Source organism: Neofelis nebulosa, chromosome 13, assembly GCF_028018385.1.
Source record: "Neofelis nebulosa isolate mNeoNeb1 chromosome 13, mNeoNeb1.pri, whole genome shotgun sequence".
Taxonomy (NCBI): Eukaryota; Metazoa; Chordata; class Mammalia; order Carnivora; family Felidae; genus Neofelis; species Neofelis nebulosa.
In genome coordinates this window covers 47,501,224-47,523,447 of record NC_080794.1, presented here as the reverse complement: position 1 = coordinate 47,523,447, position 22,224 = coordinate 47,501,224, and the positions used below count along the sequence as shown (strand labels likewise).

The window sequence follows — 22,224 nt, the reverse complement described above, 5'->3', positions numbered from 1 at the left end:
GAAATAAAATACTTTTTAAAAAGCCAATATGTATAGAGTTCCTTGTCTCGACCTAGACTGGAATGAACACTTGTAAGGAACAACCATGATGGTGGTTGGGGAATCAAGGGGAGGGAAGGACATGGGCTTAGATGAGAGGGATGGGGAGACCAAGAAAAATGAGAATATGTTAAAGCTCTTTGTGGATTAAGTTATAAATATTTATTTGAACTATTTTAGGGGAAAAAAGGAGAAAAAGAAAAAGTTTCAGATGGCAGAATGAAGTCCAAGTATATCAATAACTACAAACATAAAAAGATTAAATTCACTGGTTAAAAGAAAAAGAGATATTGTAATTTTTAAAAAAAATTATAACTTATTTGCTATGTATCAAAAAGGTTCATGGTAAAAGGATGAAAAATACATAAATAAAACTGATATAATATACAATATCTGGGGGGGAAAGGCTTTAAGACAAAAAGCATGAGTAATAGAGAAGATCACTAAATTATGACTTTAAGTCCTATTTCACAAAGAAAACAATTCTGAACAAGTACACACCTAACAAAATACATTAAAAATATAAAAAGCAAAAAATTGATAGAATTTTGGAACAAAAATGGTAAATCCACTGTCACAACGAGATCTTAACACTGTTTCAACATTTGCCATCAATCCTCCAAACTATCTCAGACTTTTTTCCTTTTAGATCAGAAGAAGATTTATGAACTTAAAGACGAATGGTCAATTCAAGTGCATTCTGAACTCTTTTAGAGGCTATTTCATCATTAAGTTACAGGAACAGTTAACTGAAAATAGTGAGAATCTCTGAAAAATGTCCGGTACTAAAGTGGATTATTGCTGCCATCTGCTGGAAACAATTTTTATCCCCATTTTGATCATATTCGCTTTAAAAAGTCCTTGTAAGAAAGCACATGCGGCCCAAACTGTAATCTTTTCTTTTCTTTTAATGTTCATTTATTTATTTTGAGAGAGAGAGAGAGACAGCACATGCCAGAGCGTGCGCACATGCGGGGAATGATCAAGGGAGAGAGGAAAGACAGAATCCCAAGTAGGCTCTATGTAGTCAGCACAGAGCTGGACACGGGTCTTGATCCCACAAACTGTGAGATCATGACCTTAGCCCAAACCAAGAGTCAGATGCTTAACTGACTGAGCCACCCAGGTACCCCTGTAATCTTTTCTAAGTTTCCTTTATCTAATGAGATAGAGATACTCTCTCTATATTAAAATATGTGTCCTCCCTATGTGCAATTTAACAAGCCTCTGGTAACAATTTTTGTTTTTCCGAAGTCACAGGTTTACGACAGTGTTGAAAATTACACTGCCTGAAATCCACTTGGAACTTAATATATCCAAAAGACTACCAAGTTTCCCATACAACTACTGTAAAATCATATTTTATATAATGAATAATTACAGTGAATCACTGCAACCACACAAACCACACTTTACTCCTACGGCATATGAGCCACATTACTTGCAATGTCTCTTAAAATACACACATAAAAATATATGGTAGGTCTTCTAGTGCTCCCTCAAATCTGGTTCCCTTGCCTTCCAGGCACACAGGAAAATTACACTTCTGCGGAGTTAGTACCTAAAATTAGTCAGGATCAACAGGTTGTGTGTGAAAGTACCATGTGCCATCTGCAGGCCAAGGCAAGTAATTGCATTTATCAGACCAGCAGCACTCTTCCTCTATACCAGTGAAAACATATGGCCTCAAAAGGAGATGGTGAAGCCACCTTCTTTTGGTGATGATGAAGATGAAAGCAGCTTAAAACACTGAAGACAGTTACCCTATAGAGTTTTCCAGACCTACGAAAGACTTTGAAATAGTAAAAAAAAATAAGCTTTTATTAGGTTAAGCCACTGACTTGGCACTTAAATGTTACCTCAGCATAGCCTAGTCCAGGATTTCTCAACAGTGGCACTACTGACATCTTGGGATGAATAACCCTTTGCTGTGGGTGTTGTCTTATGCCACTTTAGGACATTAAGCAGCATTCCTGGCATCTACCCACTATTTGTCAGTAGCACCCCTCAATATAACCACCAAAATTAGCTCCAGACCAGACACTGCCTTCCTCCCTGACTTTGAGAACCAGTAGCTTAGCTTAACCTGAATACAGTATATCTATCTACCTATATATGTGTATATATTACAAATATGTATGAGAGTATATTTAACTTAATTGTCATGTGACACAAATATATGCTTTATTATGTATTAAGGTCAGATGTTTCATAGGCCCTTAACAGATACAAATTTCATTTTCTTAAACTAGGAGAGCTAATTCATAAACTTAAAAAAATCTAGTCAGTATTACAAGTCTTTACATAGTAAGGTAAAGAAAATCTTTCAAAAGGATATATAAATCCATACATACTATGCTGTTCATTTCCGAGGACTCATAGCTCCCAACTGGATGTACATTTCCAATGGGCTCCAAGCCCTCTTCATCCCACATGTATGTTCCATCAGAGCTATCAGATGGAGAGAGCTCAAATGAAGAACCAGCTCTGTAATCTGTATCTGGTGAAATCAAGTTATTCCCAGAAGTATGTTTTGTACATTCACTCCTGTCTTCAATTGATTTTTTAAAAGAGAAAGAAAAAAAGTTATTAATTCACAAAAATATATTTCTCAGGTTCTAAAAATATAAGCTCTAATAATTCGTTATAACAAAAAAGTTGGCAAAAAGGTATCAGTAACTATAGAATTTTCTAAGTTCTAAAAAACAAAAAAATCAGGAGCCAAATCTTAAATAACTTACTGAAATGTTTCCCAATACACATGAAGAAAATTCATTGAGCCATCTTTCACTTCTCCAACATTTCTAGAATTATAAATAAAGCCTCATTTCTTTTACTATTTCCTAAGATATTTACTTTTACACACTGGCCAGGAAACTCCTTACTAAGTATATATCATTCAAGTTCAGGGTTGCCTCCTTGTAAGGGAAATACTTGTTCTGGCAATCACTTCTAACTAGAAGACCCTCAAATAGGCAAGGGTTTATGCCTATCTTTAGGCATGCCCCAGGCCCTTGACCAGATCACAAGTCTATCCCCAATCCCTTCAGTTTGCTCTTTATTCAGGTTATATGGGCAGAGATACATTTTCTCCAGACTTTCAGTGCCAGTATAACCAAGTACAAGCAGAAATGTTTAACAGGTGCTAATCTCACTTTCTTCAGTTAAAAAATTAAATAAAGCTCCTCTGAAAGTATAACAATAATATTTTGCTAAACAAGAAATCTAAGTCCTCCTTTAAAAAAATGAAAATTTCCGAGGATAAAAATATGCATTACATTGGACATAACCTATATTAAAACATTAGCTCATTTACCCTTTGGTATAGCTTTACTCTAAACAAATAGGATCTATTACTGTAAAGGAAGAGATGGTTTAAAATGGCATGCCACTGTTGAGGGAAGTGGGGAAAAAGAAAAAAACTTTGAAGCAAGTAAGAAAAGTTGCATGACATGCAGGACATGTCTATGCATGACAGTCAATGAAGACAAAGGTAAGATACATTAGGGGAAGAGTGTTTTTATTGACATTGTTTTAAATAGTGAAAAATAGGACCAGAAGCAAAAGTCACAAGGAAGATAAATGTTGCCCTGCCCCAATTTTATCTAGATCCATCCCTCCATGAAACTGACAGTATCCTGGAATTATTCAAAAGCTAATCCTAAGTTCAGTTATATTATCTAGGAGAAACCAAACAAATTTAAGGATATTAATATTTACCAGAGACACTTATATCTATCCACTCATCAGTTTTACTTTTTTCATTTTCCTTTGGGGAATCAAATATATCCTTCGGTGGTACGTTTTCATGCTTTTCTTCTTTGAGAGAAATTTCCTCTGGAGTTATTCTAGTTCTGTTGGAGTCTTCTATATCTATAAAATCATCACTAAAGTCTTCACTTAAATCATTTTTATCAGAAGACGACAAAGAAGACAAAGAAATATCATCCACATCATCACTCAGGTATCTAATTTTAGTATCATGCTTCATGGTCTGGTCATTTTCTGTTCTGTAACTATCATTTTCAATTAGTTCTTGGTCTTTACTAGTAGCTCTGTCCTTAGCCATAAGTGCAGCACTTTCCTCTACACATGTAGCAGCAGGTGAATTTTTATTACCATCAACTGTGATAGTCCCAGAAAATGGAGGTCGGCTAGATTTCAGTAGAGAGGGATGAACCATCCTATAACCCAACGTGGATGTTACACCTGGGCCATTTGGTAAAGCCAGCTTCTTTCCACCAGCAGCATAAGGCCTATTAAATCCATACCCTAAATGATCATTCCCATTGAGTACTTCTGACTGCCGGGAATTTCTTGTTAGCATACTGGACCTCAGAGGCACTCTAATGGGTAGCTGTTGGTTCTGATAAGGCTTTGTAAGATCTGCAGCTCTATTGAAGGAATGTGATCTGGTTATAGATGAAGGTGGAAGGAATGAGTTTTGAATGGAATGTGAAAAACTTTGTGACCTTACCATTTTTTCACAAGTAAGAGATTTAATATTGTCTAGGGATTGTGCTAAGCCTTCTCCAGAAGTGCTTCTGGTGGCACAGGAGTTTGCTCTAGGCCTTTGTATGCTACCAGATGAACGGTTTCCATACAATCCATTCAACTGCGATTTTGGAGCATTGACTGAAGAATATGAAGTCCTTCCTAATAATGTGCCTTTGGTAAATTTACCCAAACTAGATGGTCCAGACAAAGACTTTTGGTTTAACTCCTCTGTAGATGACACAAACATAGTAGATGGCTTTGCTAACTTTGATGTAAGTAAAGAAATACTTTTCAAGCCTCCCTTTATCCCATTTTTATCAAACATTCCTTGAGTAGGTACATGTTTTTCAGGATCAATCACTTTATCATGTGAAGTTTGAGTACTATTATGCTCTTCAGCACTTTGTGCACTAAGCTGGTATTTAGTTGTCGTTCTCCAATTAAATGAATGGGATGATGGGCAATCAGAGCCATTATTTTTGATATAACTTTTGACGTTGCCACTCTTGGAAGTTCCCAATAAATTAACAGGTGTCCCACTGGGCATTGGCTGTAGTGTACTTCTCACAGATTTTGTTCCATACTTTGGCAACTTGGAACCCAAAAATGACTTGATTTGTGTTTTTTCTTCCATGAGCTATAAGGTGCATTTGTTCTTAAAATTTGACAGAATCTGAGGAGACAAAAAAAATAGATTAAACATTCCTAAGTAAGCACAATTACATGGGGTATTACATAATAAGAATATATATTCTTAGACAATTAAATGATCAAAGCACAAAAGCTACTTATGATTCCTAAAAAATTCTTTATAAATATTGAATGCACTAATTAAATTAATAAATTAATGTTAGGAGAAAGCAAAGAACATTTTTATAAACACTTTTATAAACTTGGGCTATGCATAGTGATAGCAAAATCCAGAAATAATAAAATTAGACTACCGATGTTGACTGTGTTTTTAAAAAAATAAATACTTCTATAGCACACCTTCCAATTTCAATCCAAATTATTTTTTCACTTTGGACATTATCGCCTTTAAAAATAAGAAAATGTCAGAATGGATAAAAAAACAAGATCCATCCATTTGCTGTCTACAAGAGACTCGTTTTAGACCTGAGGACACCTTCAGATTGGAAGTGAGGGGATGGAGAACTATCTATCATGCTACTGGAAGTCAAAAGAAAGCTGGGGTAGCCATACTTATATCAGACAAACTAGACTTTAAATTAAAGGCTGTAACAAGAGATGAAGAAGGGCATTATATAATAATTACAGGGTCTATCCATCAGGAAGAGCTAACAATTATAAATGTCTATGCACCGAATACGGGAGCCCCCAAATATATAAAACAAATTAATCACAAACATTAATCACATAAGCAACCCTATTGATTAGAATGTGGTAATTGCAGGGGACTTTAATACTCCACTTACAACAACGGATAGATCATCTAGACACAGGATCAATAAAGAAACAAGGGCCCTGAATGATACATTGGATCAGATGGACTTGACAGATATACTTAGAACTCTGCATCCCAAACCAACAGAATACACTTTCTTCTCGAGTGCACATGGAACATTTTCCAAGACAGATCACATACTGGGTCACAAAACAGCCCTTAATAAGTATAAAAGAACTGAGATCATACCATGCACACTTTCAGACCACAATGCTATGAAGCTTGAAATTAACCACAGGAAAAAGTCTGGAAAACCTCCAAAAGCCTTAAAGAACACCCTACTAAAGAATGAATGGGTCAACCAGGCAATTAGAGAAGAAATTTAAAAATATATGGAAACAAATGAAAATGAAAATACAACAATCCAAATGCTTTGGGATGCAGCGAAGGCAGTCCTGAGAGGAAAATACATGGCAATCCAGGCCTATCTCAAGAAACAAGAAAAGTCCCAAATACAAAATCTAACAGCATACCTAAAGGAACTAGAATCAGAATAGCAAAGACACCCCAAACCTAGCAGAAGAAGAGAAATAATAAAGATCAGAGCAAAAATAAACAATATAGAATCTAAAAAAACTGTAGCAGATCAATGAAACCAAGAGTTGGTTTTTTGAAAAACTAAACAAAATTGATAAACCTCTGGCCAGGCTTCTCAAAAAGAAAAGGGAGATGACCCAAATAGATAAAATCATGAATAAAAATGGAATTATTACAAAAATAAGAAAATGTGATTTTGTTCTTTTTTTTTTTTTATTTATCTTGAGAGAGAGAGAGAGAGAGAGAGAGAGAGAGAGAGATATTAAGAGACAGAGAGAGCAGGGGAGGGGCAGAGAGAGGAGAGAGAGAATCCCAAACAGGCTCTGCACTCTCAGTGCAGAGCCCGATGCAGGGAGCAGGCTCACCAACTGTGAGATCATGACCTGAGCTGAAATCAAGAGTCAGACACTTAACCAACTGAGCCATCAGGCGCCCCATGATTTTGTTAATTTTTAAAGCATACGTGATCTTATAAAAACTGGAATACATTTTTAAAATTCATTACTAAAATCATGGTAGGATGGGGCGCCTGGGTGACACAGTCAATTGGCATCAGACTTCAGTTCAGGTCATGATCTCACAGTCCGTGAGCTCGAGTCCCCCGCCGGGCTCTGTGTTGACAGCTCAGAGCCTGGATCCTGTTTCGGATTCTGTGTCTCCCTCTCTCTGTACCCCTCCCCCACTCACACTCTGTCTCTCTCTCTCTCAAAAATAAATATTAAAAAAAAATTTAGTGGGGCGCCTGGGTGGCTCAGTCGGTTGAGCGTCCGACTTCGGCTCAGGTCATGATCTCGCGGTCCGTGAGTTCGAGCCCCGTGTCGGGCTCTGTGCTGACAGCTCAGAGCCTGGAGCCTGTTTTGGATTCTGTGTCTCCCTCTCTCTGACCCTCCCCCATTCATGCTCTGTCTCTCTCTGTCTCAAAAACAAATAAACGTTAAAAAAAAAAATTTAGGGGCGCCTGGGTGGCTCAGTCGGTTAAGCGTCCGACTTCAGCTCAGGTCATGATCTCACAGTCCGTGAGCTTGAGCCCTGCATCGGGCTCTGTGCTGACAGCTCAGAGCCTGGAGCCTTCTTCAGATTCTGTGTCTCCCTCTCTCTCTGCCCTTCCCTTGCTCATGCTCTGTCTCTGTCTCAAAAATAAATAAAAACATAAAAAAAAAATTTTTTTTAATAAGATCATGGTAGGATATAGGAAAAGAATACAATAGCACACAAAAAAGTCTGACATTAAGGATGGAGCTATCAGCTATAATTTTAAGCAACTAGTAATATAAACGGTCTGCACAGGTAGTGCCACGGTTAAAAGTATGATTTAATAAAGTTAATTAGTCCACTAATCTCAACCTCCCAAATTTATTTTAAAGGTAACACAAAACAAACTCACAAAGGTTCAATGTACATAAAAGGGCATATAACTAAAAACAACTAGTATCCTTTATTTGAGGAACTGTTTAATAAGGTATGACATATCATTGCCACATGATGAGATTACAAAGATGAGACAAAAATTAAAGTGTTTACCCTAACATTTGCAGAAATATAATATGCTATATGCTTACTGCTCACTAGATACTCTGTGATTATATAAAAATCTGTAAAAGCATACACAAGTATAGAATGTGAATAAAAGAAAAACACATGCCTAGGGTCTCTGATGGTTTTTAAAATTATCTTACAACACTGTCTTTAATTTGTTTTATTTTTTAATTAAAAAAATTTATTCCAACCCATCCCTATACCTTAAAAATTAAGAGTTTCTAAAGTACATCTGTATTATTAGTCATGTCGAAAGCAAATGTTAAGGAAATCATACAGATTTTCAAGTAAAGATGGTAGGGTAAAGCAAAATTATAGAACTTCCCATCTCCCATAACTAATAAAAGAGAAAGAATATATATACGTGTATGTATGTATAATTTTTACCCAAAAACCCACCAGCTAGCTGCAGTCAAACAAAAATTATTTAAAACTAAGTGCCTCTAAACTTTAAAAAGTGCTAGCCAGAAAAAGATTTCTGCACAATGTGGTCTGGTTCCTAGCCTGATGACACTGCCTGAAAGCATCAATGGGAAAAATAGGTGAGATGCTAAAACTTCAAAGTTTTAATAAACATCCTCCAGTTTGGATAGAAATATCTGGTTTGACAGTCCCTAGAAAAGTCCAGGAAAACATCTTCAGCACAGAAGCTCTGAAACCCCAGCTGAGGCCCAGTGGCACCAGAACCCATCAACTTCCAAGGCACTAATCTGATTTGAAGGAAGGATCTGAAGCCCCTAAAATTATATTACACCCTCAGCAGGATGGAGTGAGACCAGTACAGAACACTTAAGGAGACAGAGGAGCCTGGGGCACCAGAAAAGTTCTCTCCACAACACCACCTTACGCCCTTCAACCACAGAGAAGCAGACAGAGAACAACATACAACTGCTCCAAAAGTGTACTGAAGGGGTGCAGTAAAAAAAGGAGACAAAGTCACAGTTCAAGTGACAAAGGCATCAGTGGGAATTCACCTATGTTATATCAGAGCAAATACAAAGTCTTGATCTAGCTAGTCAAGTCTTTACCTAGAGAGACAAAAAGAAGTGGCCACACAACTACATAAACAAGGGAGTAGAAGGAAGGAGAGAAACAAATAACAGCTATAGCAAACAGACAAAGGAAGAATCCAGAAAGAAGAAAAATGTAACAAGGAAATAAGAAAATCCCCAGTGAGTTCTTTGTAACAGAGAACAACTTAATAAGAACACACATTTAATAAAACAAGAATTCAAAGATAAAAAGGCAAAATAGGTAAGTTGAAAAGTAGCTATAGAGCTAAGGAAATCAATTAAGAAGTAAAGAACCAAAGACTGAAAATCAAACTAATTGGCAAGGAGAAAAATCTTAAAATAACCTGAGTAGTCAGGAGAAAAAAAGACAAAAGTATCAAAGCACTTAGATAGAAGATGTAAGGCAGAGATTGAACAGAAAGATAATTAGTATCCCTGAAGTAGAATAACTAAATAGAAGAGAAAAAGCAAGTAGACATAACAGAAAATATCCCTAAAATAAAGGAGAAAAAAAATCCACAGAACAGAAGGAAAAATAAAATCAACCATAGATCTAAGTACATATCTAGATTAAGTTAATAAAGCACCGAGGATAAAGAAACAATTCTCCAGGAATGCAGGCAGAAAAAAAAAAAAAACACTTTGTAACAATTGAGAGTTTGATGTCATGGACTGCCATTTACTGATCCCTGATGGTTGACATAGACCTATTCTGTGTTGGGTGAAAGAAAAAGGAGAATTTGATTCATTAGTCATTTATTCATTTATCTCTTCTGCTTACTCTTCTGAGCTCAAGTCAATTAAGAATTTCATGCTGACCAGAAAGGACACTCTATGGTACATGGACAGTCAGGTTTTATGTTTGTGTTAACTCTGTAGCCATAGCTAAAACTGTAGAATTGGAAACGATAAAAACTCTCTCACTGCCTGTGTATCTACTATAACTCAGGTAGGTTATTTACCTCTCATTCCAAGTACATATTACTTTCCTACCCCTACAGGGTATTAATAAATTAGATTATAAGCGGCACTGTTCTGATTAGCTTATAGAGATAAATATGCATTTATATAAATTGAACAAGACCAAAACTCTCAAAAACTACGAAAATTGATCTTCAAATATTTTAAATATGTTACACTTTTAAAAATTATTTGTACAGAAATTCAGAAAGGTTTTAAGAACGAAGTTCACATAACTAAGGTAAGTATCTGGCAGAACAAAACTTGTTTTAATAAAACAAGTCTATTTTCTGATTTTTTTATCAGTATTAAAGGTAACATAAGCATATATTTTTATTCAAGTAAAGTAACTTTAATGAAACACATAAACTTAGTGATCAAATAAACCATTCTTACTCATACAACATTTAAGTTTATGAAAATACAAATGTGTTTAAATTGAGTGATTCTGACAAATCTTTTTATAGCAACAGTAATTATGTTATATAGTGTTAGATTACAGATAATTTTCAAGAACTTTAAAGATAACTTAAAACCTTAGACTAATACTAAATTAAATTAACTAATGAATAATCATTGGCTCCCTAGATCATTTCTAAGGAAGATAGAATACTAAAACATTGATTACTAAGCATAATTTCAAGTTTTTATGCTTTTGCTTCTTGTTATTGTATGCTGCAGACAGATGACAGCTTGGGACATGTAAATGAACACACTAATTTTTGCTACGTTAAGAAACTGTATATTGGATCCCACTTTTATAAAAATAACATGATAGAAATCACATAAAGATGTATGTGCACATATTTATTTATTTATTTATTTATTTATTTATTTATTTAAACGTTTATTTATTTTTGAGACAGAGAGAGACAGAGCATGAACAGGGAGGGGCAGAGAGAGAGGGAGACACAGAACCTATTAATAGTGGTCACCATTAGGGAAGAGAGAATTAGGTAACATGAAGATTTCTTTTTACCTTTAAATTCTTATTTAAATATTTTAAACATGCCCATATTTTTGTAATTTAAAAAGTTTTAACTAAAAAACTGCATCTTAAAAATAAAAAACAATTGGGGCGCCTGGGTGGCTCAGTCGGTTAAGCAGCCGACTTCGGCTCAGGTCATGATCTCGCGGTCCGTGAGTTCGAGCCCCGCGTCAGACTCTGTGCTGACAGCTCAGAGCCTGGAGCCTGTTTCAGATTCTGTGTCTCCCTATCTCTGATCCTCCCCCGTTCATGCTCTCTCTCTGTCTCAAAAATAAATAAACGTTAAAAAAAAATTAAAATAAATAAATAAAAACAATTTATTCAATACCAAAACAGATTAATAGTTAATCTAACTAAAAATGTGTTCAAAATTAAGTTTAATATTATATAAAATATACTTAAAAACATAAAAATAAAAGATGTTTGGATAAAAATAAAGGATTTTTTTATTCAACAAATGTAACTTCCTCATAAATACCATTTCAATTTCACCAGACCTCAACCTCAATTTAATATTTCACTTGTCAACTTTATCTTTAAAAATCTATTCTAAACTCACAATTCCCAGTTCTTACCCTCATTATCTCTTTCTATATTGCTACAAAGGCTTCTATATTATTAAGTCTCCCATCTCACTTCACATCCAAACTATCAACAGTTACTCTCTTAAAGCACAGATCTGATATCATTCCGATTAAAAATTATGCATGGCACAGGAACAACAAAATAAAACCCAAAATCCACTATAGAGATCAAGCTTCTCTATTTGGTTCTACACTATCTTTGCAGTACTGTACATTTTAGCCAAAGGTGCATTGTTGGTCATTCCCCAAAATCTATCCCTTATTTTCTACCTTCTTTGCCTTTGCTATTGTAAAGATCACCTTGAAGGCCCCACACTCAAAGTTCAAAATCCCTAACACCCAGAAACCTTTCCAGTTAAAACTGATTTTACATCCTTCTCTATTCCCTTTGCACCGATAATATAGTTGAGTCTGTCCAATTAGTCTGTCTAATTGCGTGGTGCATGTCTATTTGACCCATAAGAAAGTAAACCTGTTAAGAGTTATATACTTTGGGAACCACAAATTTGAAAGATCCTCAACTTTTTTTTTACATTTTATTTATTTTTAAGAGAGAGAGACAGACAGAGCCCAAGCAGGGGAGAGGCAGAGAGAGGGAGACACAGAATCTGAAGCAGGCTACAGGCTCTGAGCTGTCAGCACAGAGCCCGACGCGGGGCTCGAACCCGCCAACCGCGAGATCATGACCCAAGCTGAAGTAGGATGCTCAACTGACTGAGCCATCCAGGGGCCCCCAAAAGATCCTCAACTTTTTAAGTACATTCATAATCTCTTAGTGCAAGCTAATTTAATAAATGATAAGTCAAGACTGAAAAATAACTTGGTTTTAGGGGCCTGTAATTAACTCGTAGGAGCTACCTCAAGCAATATGTTGAAAAAGATTCAGAAGTCAAACTCAGACTCTATGATAAATTATCATAATCAAACAACAGTAGCTGACATGACCAGAAAAAGGACAGGGGCAATATCCATTCCAGACGACCTCCATGCCATTATTTTTTATAACAGTCTTTACCACAAAACATACTCCCACACCTACAATCACATTCAGGATAACCCTGAGAAAACTAGTAATGATATTCTATATAAGGGTCATTTTGCAAATCACTAAGTAACACACATTAAAGATTCTGCCCTCTGGTGAGTCAGTCTGTGAATCACAAAGGCTTTAATATTTCCTTGTCTATCACAAGTAGACTAAAGACAGCACATTCTATTCCTTCACTTCTCTATTCCTCTATTTTACTGCCTAAAATGAGAGTAATGCATATTATCTCCCAAGAACACCAGGATATTAATAACTTAGAGGCATAAGTTAAGCCCACAAGAAAGAGGCACTATTACTACAAAGTGTTTGGGGTGTCATCACTCAGAAAAATGTACTATTCCTATCAAAAATATTTTTGATTTCTAAATGCACAAATGCTTGTAACATAAATAAAATTAATCATCATGGGCTGTGGTTTCAGTATAAACTAATCTGATAGTTCAACTGTAAAGCTTCCATATCGGCCTATATTATGAATATTCTCACTTTATTAGTTAATGAGCTACCTATCATCTTTAAATATTCATGAAATTTTCTTCCACATTTGCTTGTATAACTATGAAATAAAATAAAACATACATTGTGAGTCTGCCTCATTTTAGTAGCTATGCTACCTCTGATGTACTTTCCCTGATATGCAGTCTGTTAAGTGATTAAAAGATGCGGTCATAACAATTTGAAAAAGTACATGTTGGCTACAAAATCTAATGATATCATCTTCTCTGAAACACTTCAATATTGTCTGTGAGCTTTAATTTAATGCTGAACTAAAAATAATACCTGGCATAGGGCCTGGGAATGTCTGAGATTTTCTGATTTAATTTCTGTAAAATGATTTTTTTTTAAGTATAGCACATTTACACTATTAGTATTTCACATCTGAATTTTCAAAACTACATATAAATTTCTTTCTCTCTCTCTCTATATATATATATATAATTTATTGTCAAATGGGCTAACATACAGTGTGTGTTCTAGGTTTTGGGGGTAGATTCCCGTGGTTCATTGCTTACAGACAACCCCCAGTGCTCATCCCAACAAGTGCCCTCCTCAATGCCCATTACCCCTTTTCCCCTCTCCCCTGCCCTCCCATCCACTCTCAGTTTGTTCTCTGTATTTAAGAGTCTCTTACGGTTTGTTTCCCTCCTTTTCTGTTTGAAATTATTTTTTCTCCTTCCCTTCCCCCATGGTCTTCTATTAAGTTTCTCAAGTTCTACATATGAGTGAAAACATATGTCTTTCTCTGACTAACTTATTTCACTTAGCATAATACCTTTCAGTTCCATCCACATTGCTGCAAATGGCATGATTTCATCCTTTCTCATTGCCAAGTAGTATTCTATTGTATATATAAACCACATCTTCTTTATCCATTCATCAATTGATGGACATTTAGACTCCTTCCATAATTTGACTATACTACATATAAATTTCTAATAAATCAAAGTTTTTTTTGGGGGGTTGGTTTTGGTTTGTTTGTTGCTTTTAAAAAGAATCCACAACAAGGGGCGTCTGGGTGGCTCAGTCGGTTACTTGTCAGGTGACTGGATGTCATCTCAGGTCATGATCTTGCGGTTCTTGAGTTAGAGCCCCTCATTTGCCTCCATGCTGACAGTGTGGAGCCTGCTTGGGATTCGGTCTCTCTCCTTTTCTCTCTGCCCTGCCTACACACTCTTTCTCTGTCAAAATAAATAAACTTAACAAAAATAAATAAATAAAATAAAAGGAATCCACAATTGGATGGGAAGGGAAGACAAAAAGCAAACTTTACTTTTACATATGATTATGTATGTATGTATGTATGTATGTATGTATGTATCCTGCTTACCACTCTATCCTTATTTAATATTCACATTACTTGTGGGTTTCCTCCCATTTTAAATAGATAAACCAAGATTCGGAAAGGCTAAAATAAAATACTTGCCTAAAAATTCATAAACTACTGAAAAGGATCAGGTTCAAGTCCACCTGATTACAGAGTCCACAAACACTGCCTTCCTGGGAAAGGAATGAAATATTCTGAGAGGCTTACTGAGAGTTAGGGACACGAGTGAAGGAAAGGACTGGATACTAAGGTTAGGGAAGCATAAATACTATAAAGAACCTTCATATAATTAAATGAGAAGTTTTACAGAGCACTAGAAGTTTTCACTTTTTCAAATTCCTTTCATATCCATTACCTTATCATCTGAGGAAACACCCCCTCACATTCTTTTTTTAGTTTTTCAAATAGCTTGTTAGAAGGTATGAACTGCCTGCATTTGGGGGATATACATAGGCATAAATTCACTAACGAGACCAAGAGCAATGAACTGAACAGCAATACTGATGACTGCATACCCATAACCACATTTTTTTTAATTTTTACGTTCGTTTATTTATTTTGAGAGAGACAGACAGCATGAGTGGGGGAGGGGCAGAGAGAGAGAGGGAGACATAGAATCCTAACCATGCTCCACACTCAGCACAAAGCCAAATTCAGAGCTCCAACTCAATAAACTGTGAGATCATGACCTCAGTCAAAATCAAGAGTCAGATGCTTTACCGACTGAGCACCCAGGTGCCCCACCAGTCACTTCTTAATATGTGCTTTCACATTCAAATAACTATATCTTTAAATTTTTTTTTTTTCAACGTTTTTTAATTTATTTTTGGGACAGAGAGAGACAGAGCATGAACGGGGAGGAGCAGAGAGAGAGGGAGACACAGAATCGGAAACAGGCTCCAGGCTCCGAGCCATCAGCCCAGAGCCTGATGCGGGGCTCGAACTCACAGACTGTGAGATGGTGACCTGGCTGAAGTCGGACGCTTAACCGACTGCGCCACCCAGGCGCCCTCAAATAACTATATCTTAATTTCTTTTTTTACCTTTTGTTACTCAACCACTTCCCCCAAATCCCTTCCACCCTGTTTCTCTTAGCTTTCATCTGTGGCATAAACTGATTCAAGGCTTGATTACAACAATTAAATAAACAAAATTGACATCTTCAGCCAAAAGTAAAGGTTTAAAACAGTACTTTATTCCAGAGTGTTCATAGTTTTAAAAAGAGCACATCAAGCTCAACACAAAGTCCCATTATTGTATCAAGCTGACCTTTCTGTCCTCCGGTTACAACTTTTTACTCAAGCAGATAGGTATCAAAACAATTTGTGAAAGAGAGGCTTTAAATTAGTCTGTGGCTTAGGAACATTAAATGTTATTAAATGTAGATTCAAGGCATATTACTTTGTGAAATTTTAATTTAAGGAACAAGGAGAATACTGGCAGATAAAGAGAAACCAGAAGTTGCCCTTGGCCAAACCACAAAACTCTCCCTCCAAATTTTATCATTTAGTTCCGGTAAAACTCAACTGTGTGGGGCATGCAAACGACATTAAGGTGCTGAGGGCTAAGTAAAGATGACAGATGTCAAGCTGCTTGAATAATGGCCAAGCCTAACACCTGAGTGGTTGCACTGCCTTTTAAAATAGTATGTAGGCATAACAATTAACCATAGACATTTTATAAAACACTGGGTATAGAAAAATCATGGCATGCAATCCTTCAGTATTTTGGACCTGCTCAAGCAAAGTTCCTAAATTAAATAGGCAATGAGGACAGGGCTATAGACGATCAAGTATCAGGGAGAAGAGTGACAGGTGTAACATGAACACAGATTGCTAGGCTATAAATTCACATATGGTACAGACTAAATTTGATACACCTGAACACATTACCCAACCCTAAGCTTGTTCAGTATACAGCAGACAATAAATGAAATCCCAAAATGAAATATTTTGTTAAGATTTAGCTGTACTGAAAGAATAATATCGTAGAAAAATAAATTTTAGTAGTAACTTTGACCTAATAGAATATAACATGGTAATTTTTTAAAAGAGCTAACTATTGGTTACATGCAACAATACGGATGAATCTAGCAAGATCCTTTAAACAAAAGAATCCAGATATTTAAGAGTACATATAGTGTGGTTCCATTTATAAAGATCAGAATGTCACTTCCACTTAAGCTGTAGAAAGCTGCAATGAATGTCACTACTACCTAACAACCTGGAACAGCCAGATAATCTTCAAAATCCTAACTTTTCTTGAGCCAATCAGAGAGCCAACATCAGAAGGCAACCAAATAATTTGGAATAATCCCAAATTCCAAAGGGGGCTAAGATCCTCCAAGAAGAGACAAGACATTTTAACAGTTTCACTTTTAGCGGAGCATATGAGAAGGAGGTGATCACCATAAGGAGTAATAAGCTAACATTTTCATGGATACTTAAAAGCCAAATGTGGAGTAAAATGTCAGTTTGGAATAGCAAGCTCTCTTTCAAGGGCTTCAACCTACTGTTCAAGGCATTAGAGAGCCTCCTCTCAATGGCACAAGCATACAGGAGATAAGAGGCTAAGCTTGGACAAGGACAAAGCCCCACTGGCTTCTATGCATCCTTCTATCTTATGAAGCAAAACCTTAAATAGCTGGGGAAGGGGCAGCAAACCCTCTCACCTCTAGGACACAGAGAAAGATCCATTGCACCTGGGGAAATAGAATGGAACATAAAAAATGCTCAGTTAACCAACAAGCCAAACTAATGATGGTAAAAAAGATGAGAACAAAGCAGTGGTTCACCAATGTTGGTGTGCATCAGAATCACCTGGAAGGGCTTATTAAAACAAGATTACTGGGGCACCTGGGTGGCGCAGTCGGTTAAGCGTCCGACTTCAGCCAGGTCACGATCTCGCGGTCCGTGAGTTCGAGCCCCGCATCAGGCTCTGGGCTGATGGCTCAGAGCCTGGAGCCTGTTTCCGATTCTGTGTCTCCCTCTCTCTCTGCCCCTCCCCCGTTCATGCTCTTTCTCTCTCTGTCCCAAAAATAAATAAAAAACGTTGAAAAAAAATTTAAAAAAAAAAAAAACAACAAGATTACTGCCCCACTGCCACCCCAGAGTTTCCAAGTCAACATGTCTAAAATGGGCCTTAAAACATGTATTTCTACATGTTACATCTTGGAACAAAGATTACCTCTATGAGAAGAGGTTGACTGAGGTGTTGGTAACAGTCTATAACTTAATCTGGATGGTGTTTCTCAGGTGAACAATTATGTAAAAATTCACCAAAAGGTACATCATTTAAGATTTATGCACTTGATTGTTTGTATGTTATAACTCAATGTAAAAAACGTTTCTCTAAGATTTAAAAATCTTCACACTAATACTTCCTATATTTCAAGGCAATCAAATAACTGCTGATGAAAATTTTCTTCATAGTAGAATCATAACTAACGAATGCAGAAAACAAACATGGAATCACAAAATAAGAAAATCAGATATACTTGGTGTTGGTTAGCAAGCAGCCCCTAATGAATTAATATATCCAGGTAGCAATCATTAATAACTGTTAAATCCATTAATTGAAAAAGACACCTGAATCTGAATCAATCTTAATGTCCTATTATGAAACAAGAAGACATACATACACTGGACCATCCATGAAATATTCTTGCCCAAACAAACTCAATTTGAATCTACTCAAGCCTCTAGATCTACAAATTTACAAGACAAGGAACAGATAAACGTTAAAAACATAAAGACATAATCAGCCAAATCTGGAGTGTGAAAAGGCTACAAGAGGAAGGATTCAGTTTCTTTCCTCAGCAAATAGAAAGAGAATGTTACAAGTTTAAGAGATATGTTAATTAATTAATCCTTCACATGGATTCTAATGTAATCAACCCCCAGTAATAAAAATTGTTTTTGAGACAATTCAGGAAAATTGATCATGAAATGGGTACCGAATCATATAACAGATGTTATTTTTTTGTTGTTGGGAGTGTTAAGAGTATAATGCTCATACTTTTAAAATAAGTGTTCTACATAAAACAATACTGATAACTGCTAAAAGCTGAGTGATAACTCACAGGCAGGGTGGGGGATCACCATACTGTAGAGAAGTATGTTTAAGATCTCTATATACTTTTTCCCTTAAAAAAGTAAACCTCAAATAAGGACATTTCCATAAGAGGAAGAGAGGTGTAATAAAGTACAGCACATTTGACATGCTCCCCCCTTCCTCTTAGCATTCATTCTCTTTCTCTCCTTCTCTCTCTCTCTCTCTCTCTCTCTCTCTCACTCTCTCTCTCTCTCCACTCTCCCCCTCTTTCTTCCTCCCTTCCTCCCCAGTCCCTTCAGGAGTACTTCTCTTTTTCCCTCAATAGGTCTCAGCTTATACTTCCATTCAGAGAACTCCCAATGTCTAGATCTCTACATTTAACTCCTCCCACAGAAGTCTCTTGATTTAACAGTACCATAAGGCATAAACTGCTCTAATCAAGGCTTGAGAAGTTTCACGAGAAAAACTACCTTGGAAAATGGTAAAGGGTAATTAATGGTTAAGAGGGTTGTGAAGCTGCCCAGATTAGAATGTTATACTCACCACTTCCTAGGAGTATGGCATAGAACGAATTACTTGGTCTCTCATTAAAATTCAGTTTTTCATATGTAAATAATGGATAAGTAATAGTACCTAATCATGGCTTTGATCTTTTAGGCCATGCTGTTTGCAGATTACTATAACAATCTAATCTGATGAAGCTAATCTAGACCTGTTTTAACATTTGCAAAGGGATTTTTCACGAAAACACTATCAAGTAATAAGAACAACAGGCATCCTTGACCCCTACCACACCAGAATGCTACCATAATACAAAGCTCAGAAATGTTGCAAAAATTGCTATGTCCCACATTACTTTATGGTTTACCTAAGTGAGATACTTAATAATTTACTTTTTAAGTAAAACATGTTTCCACCAAAATGTCCAAGTCACAATACATTGTATCCAAACAAGTCACAATGCAAATACATCCATTTTCAATTTATTAATATATATATATTTTTTTCATTATCAGCATAGGAATCAAATTTCATTATCAGCATGGCACAGACCTCTCTAATACTCCCAGCTCCCTTCCCATATTTAAACTTTAAAAACACAGTATTTAATACAAGACACTATATTAAATCACAAAACTCATTTTAATATATCTCAAATACAACCGAACAACTAATATTTAAATAATAAACCAACCTGATAAAATTAGGTAACATATCGTTCTGACAACCAAATACTGAGTAATACACAGAATTCAATAGTATACACTTGGTGCAAGACCGATTGGGACACCTAATATAAGCTTTCTCTGATAATTCAAGAGGCACCTCAAGACCACAGGATCTGTCCCAGAGCTATCATAACAACTCAGTTATTTCATTAAAATAGAGATTTCATGGATTAGAGATTTCTAGCTGAAAGAATAGCTGGATTGCAGCCCTCCATTCTTACAGAATTTCAAAGAATGGACATTCAATGTTTTCTATCTAGTTCCTTCAAGGTGCAAGTGCCCATAAAGCAGACAAACCAATTTCCAGTCAGTTCTTGAATTATATACAATATTATTAGTAATAACCGAATCAACTAAACTTTTGGGAATACGGCTCTTAAAAAAAAAAAAAGGTCTACCTATAGCTGAGAGTTAGAGGTTTCCATCACTTGAGTCAATAATAGTAGGAGAAGGTTGCAGGAGTCCTTTTGAGGAGCAAACTTCACAAAACCAATCAGGGTCCTGGGACCATGAGGAAAAAATAAATGCTGGAGGTTCATATATCCTACATACAAAGGTTCCTCTACTCACTTCCAACTCATAAGCTTTTGTACTTGTAAAGGAAGCAAGTAAACATATGAGAGAAGATAGGAATCTCTTTTTTCCTCAATAGGTCTCAGTTTGTCTATCATGCCTATCAGCATGAGCATGTTACCAAGAATGTGATACTATCTAAAGTATCTATCTGAAGGTAGATTTTTCTTGCATAAGCCAACTACTTGAACGAATGCTCAGGCAAAGCTGCAAGAAAGAACGAGGTTGACCTTAGGTCACACTATCTGATTTTTCAAGGGTAATTGTGATTTTACAAGATTTTTAACCTACATGCTAACTAACTAGAACCTAACCTCAAACAAGATGTCCTTTGTGGTTATATATGTCTTCCGAATCACCATAAGCAGAAGAAACATAGATAAGCAATTTAAGATTCATACATGTAGACCTTCTCTACAAAGTCTAAAGGGCTAACTACAGCCAGCAGGTAAGGAAAGAAATCTGTCCTGAAATTAAAAGGAAAAGAACCCATAGCTAAAAACATGCATTAAATCACACTCTCTTCTCCAATAAAACTATTACTGTATGCTTTCCACCACACTAATACAATGTCATCTTTAATACCATTTACTTGTTGACTAAATATTTACTGAGCATTCATTATAAGCCAGTCACTGGACAAGTTCCCAGGGATTTAGTTGTGACTAAAACAGATATCAAACCTTGCATTCACACAACAAAGACTGGACATGCGTGTAAAAACAGTAAAACATGCACAAAAATATAATTAGTCTTATAAAAGATGGTATCAGGACATACACTGGGGACCAAGTTCTATTTCCAAGGTTTCTATGATAGTATAGGTAGTCATCAGCCCAGGATTATTCAACTAATTACTTATAAAGGCTCATGGTTGATTTATTAAGGTGTTTCAGGATTCACAGCTCACACAACATACCATGGTCTACCACTAACATATGTTTGCACATAGAGTTTCTTCTGCCTGGCAGGCACAATCCCTCACCCTTCACGTGTTCTATATAATATCAAGCAACCTTTACAGACCCCAGCATACCAGGGTAAGTTGTGGGCTCCTATTTTTTGTCAACAAACCAAGTGCTCCTCAGACCACTTCAGGTTTATGTTCTCCCCACTGGAGGCCAAGTTCTTTGAGAACCCAGACTATCCTTTCACTCATCTGTTTCCTCACTCTGGTCCTCAGACATAGCCTGGCACAAAACTGGTGTTTCATAAACGTAGGTGATTTATAAATGAAGAGCATATCCCTTAACAGTGTCTTGCTGAGAACTGTCAGTTTTACCTCAAATCCACAGTATCAACATTTCTGTATAGAAGCGTAACACGGCTTGACACAAAATAGGCAGTATATTTCAACTAATACCTGAGGTCCTACAAAACTAGTTTATAAATTTCTGTATAATCTCTTTTCCTAGGCAAAACAAGTACTCAAATTCATGATATTGGTTTTTTCTCACCCCTCCACAAACTATACTGGGTTATGAAACCCAACAAGCAAATAAATCTCTTCCCTGACAGCTTCCTTCTTACTTAATAATTTATTCTAATTTAGAATCTCAATCCCTACACATATCCATGATATCAAACTCTTTAGTCTTTTTGAAGAAGAAATTAAAACTTCTGGCATAAAACATCATTAAAAAAAAAGAAATTACAAAAGAAATGGGACATGACCCACTCAGTCTCAGTCTGTGCTCTTTATATGCTGACTCCTTGTGTCATTGAATTACAAACTATTTTAGGTAATTACCCCACAACTTTTAACAGCAACAAGGACACCCACACTTTAACATTTTTAAAAAGTAAAACTTCTCAAACTAGTTAACAGCATTTAATCAATCTCCAGAGTTCTGACACAGAATCTTCTTGACTTGGCA

At 36.1% G+C, this 22,224-nt stretch overlaps 1 protein-coding gene across 6 annotated transcripts in view; it reads right to left on the bottom strand.

The window, feature by feature from the left end:
* CCSER2 (coiled-coil serine rich protein 2) overlaps positions 1-22,224 on the bottom strand; it is a 192,344-nt gene that overhangs the window by 132,855 nt on the left and 37,265 nt on the right. For all 6 annotated transcript variants that reach the window (XR_009252355.1, XM_058696886.1, XM_058696887.1 and 3 more), the window contains exons 2-3: positions 3,760-5,209; positions 2,394-2,590 (exon numbers count right to left, since the gene is read on the bottom strand). Coding sequence is in view for 5 of the 6 variants with exons in the window: in XM_058696886.1 (XP_058552869.1) it covers positions 2,394-2,590; positions 3,760-5,170 (1,608 nt within the window). In the remaining variant the exon portion in view is untranslated. The remainder of the gene's footprint in view (positions 1-2,393; positions 2,591-3,759; positions 5,210-22,224) is intronic.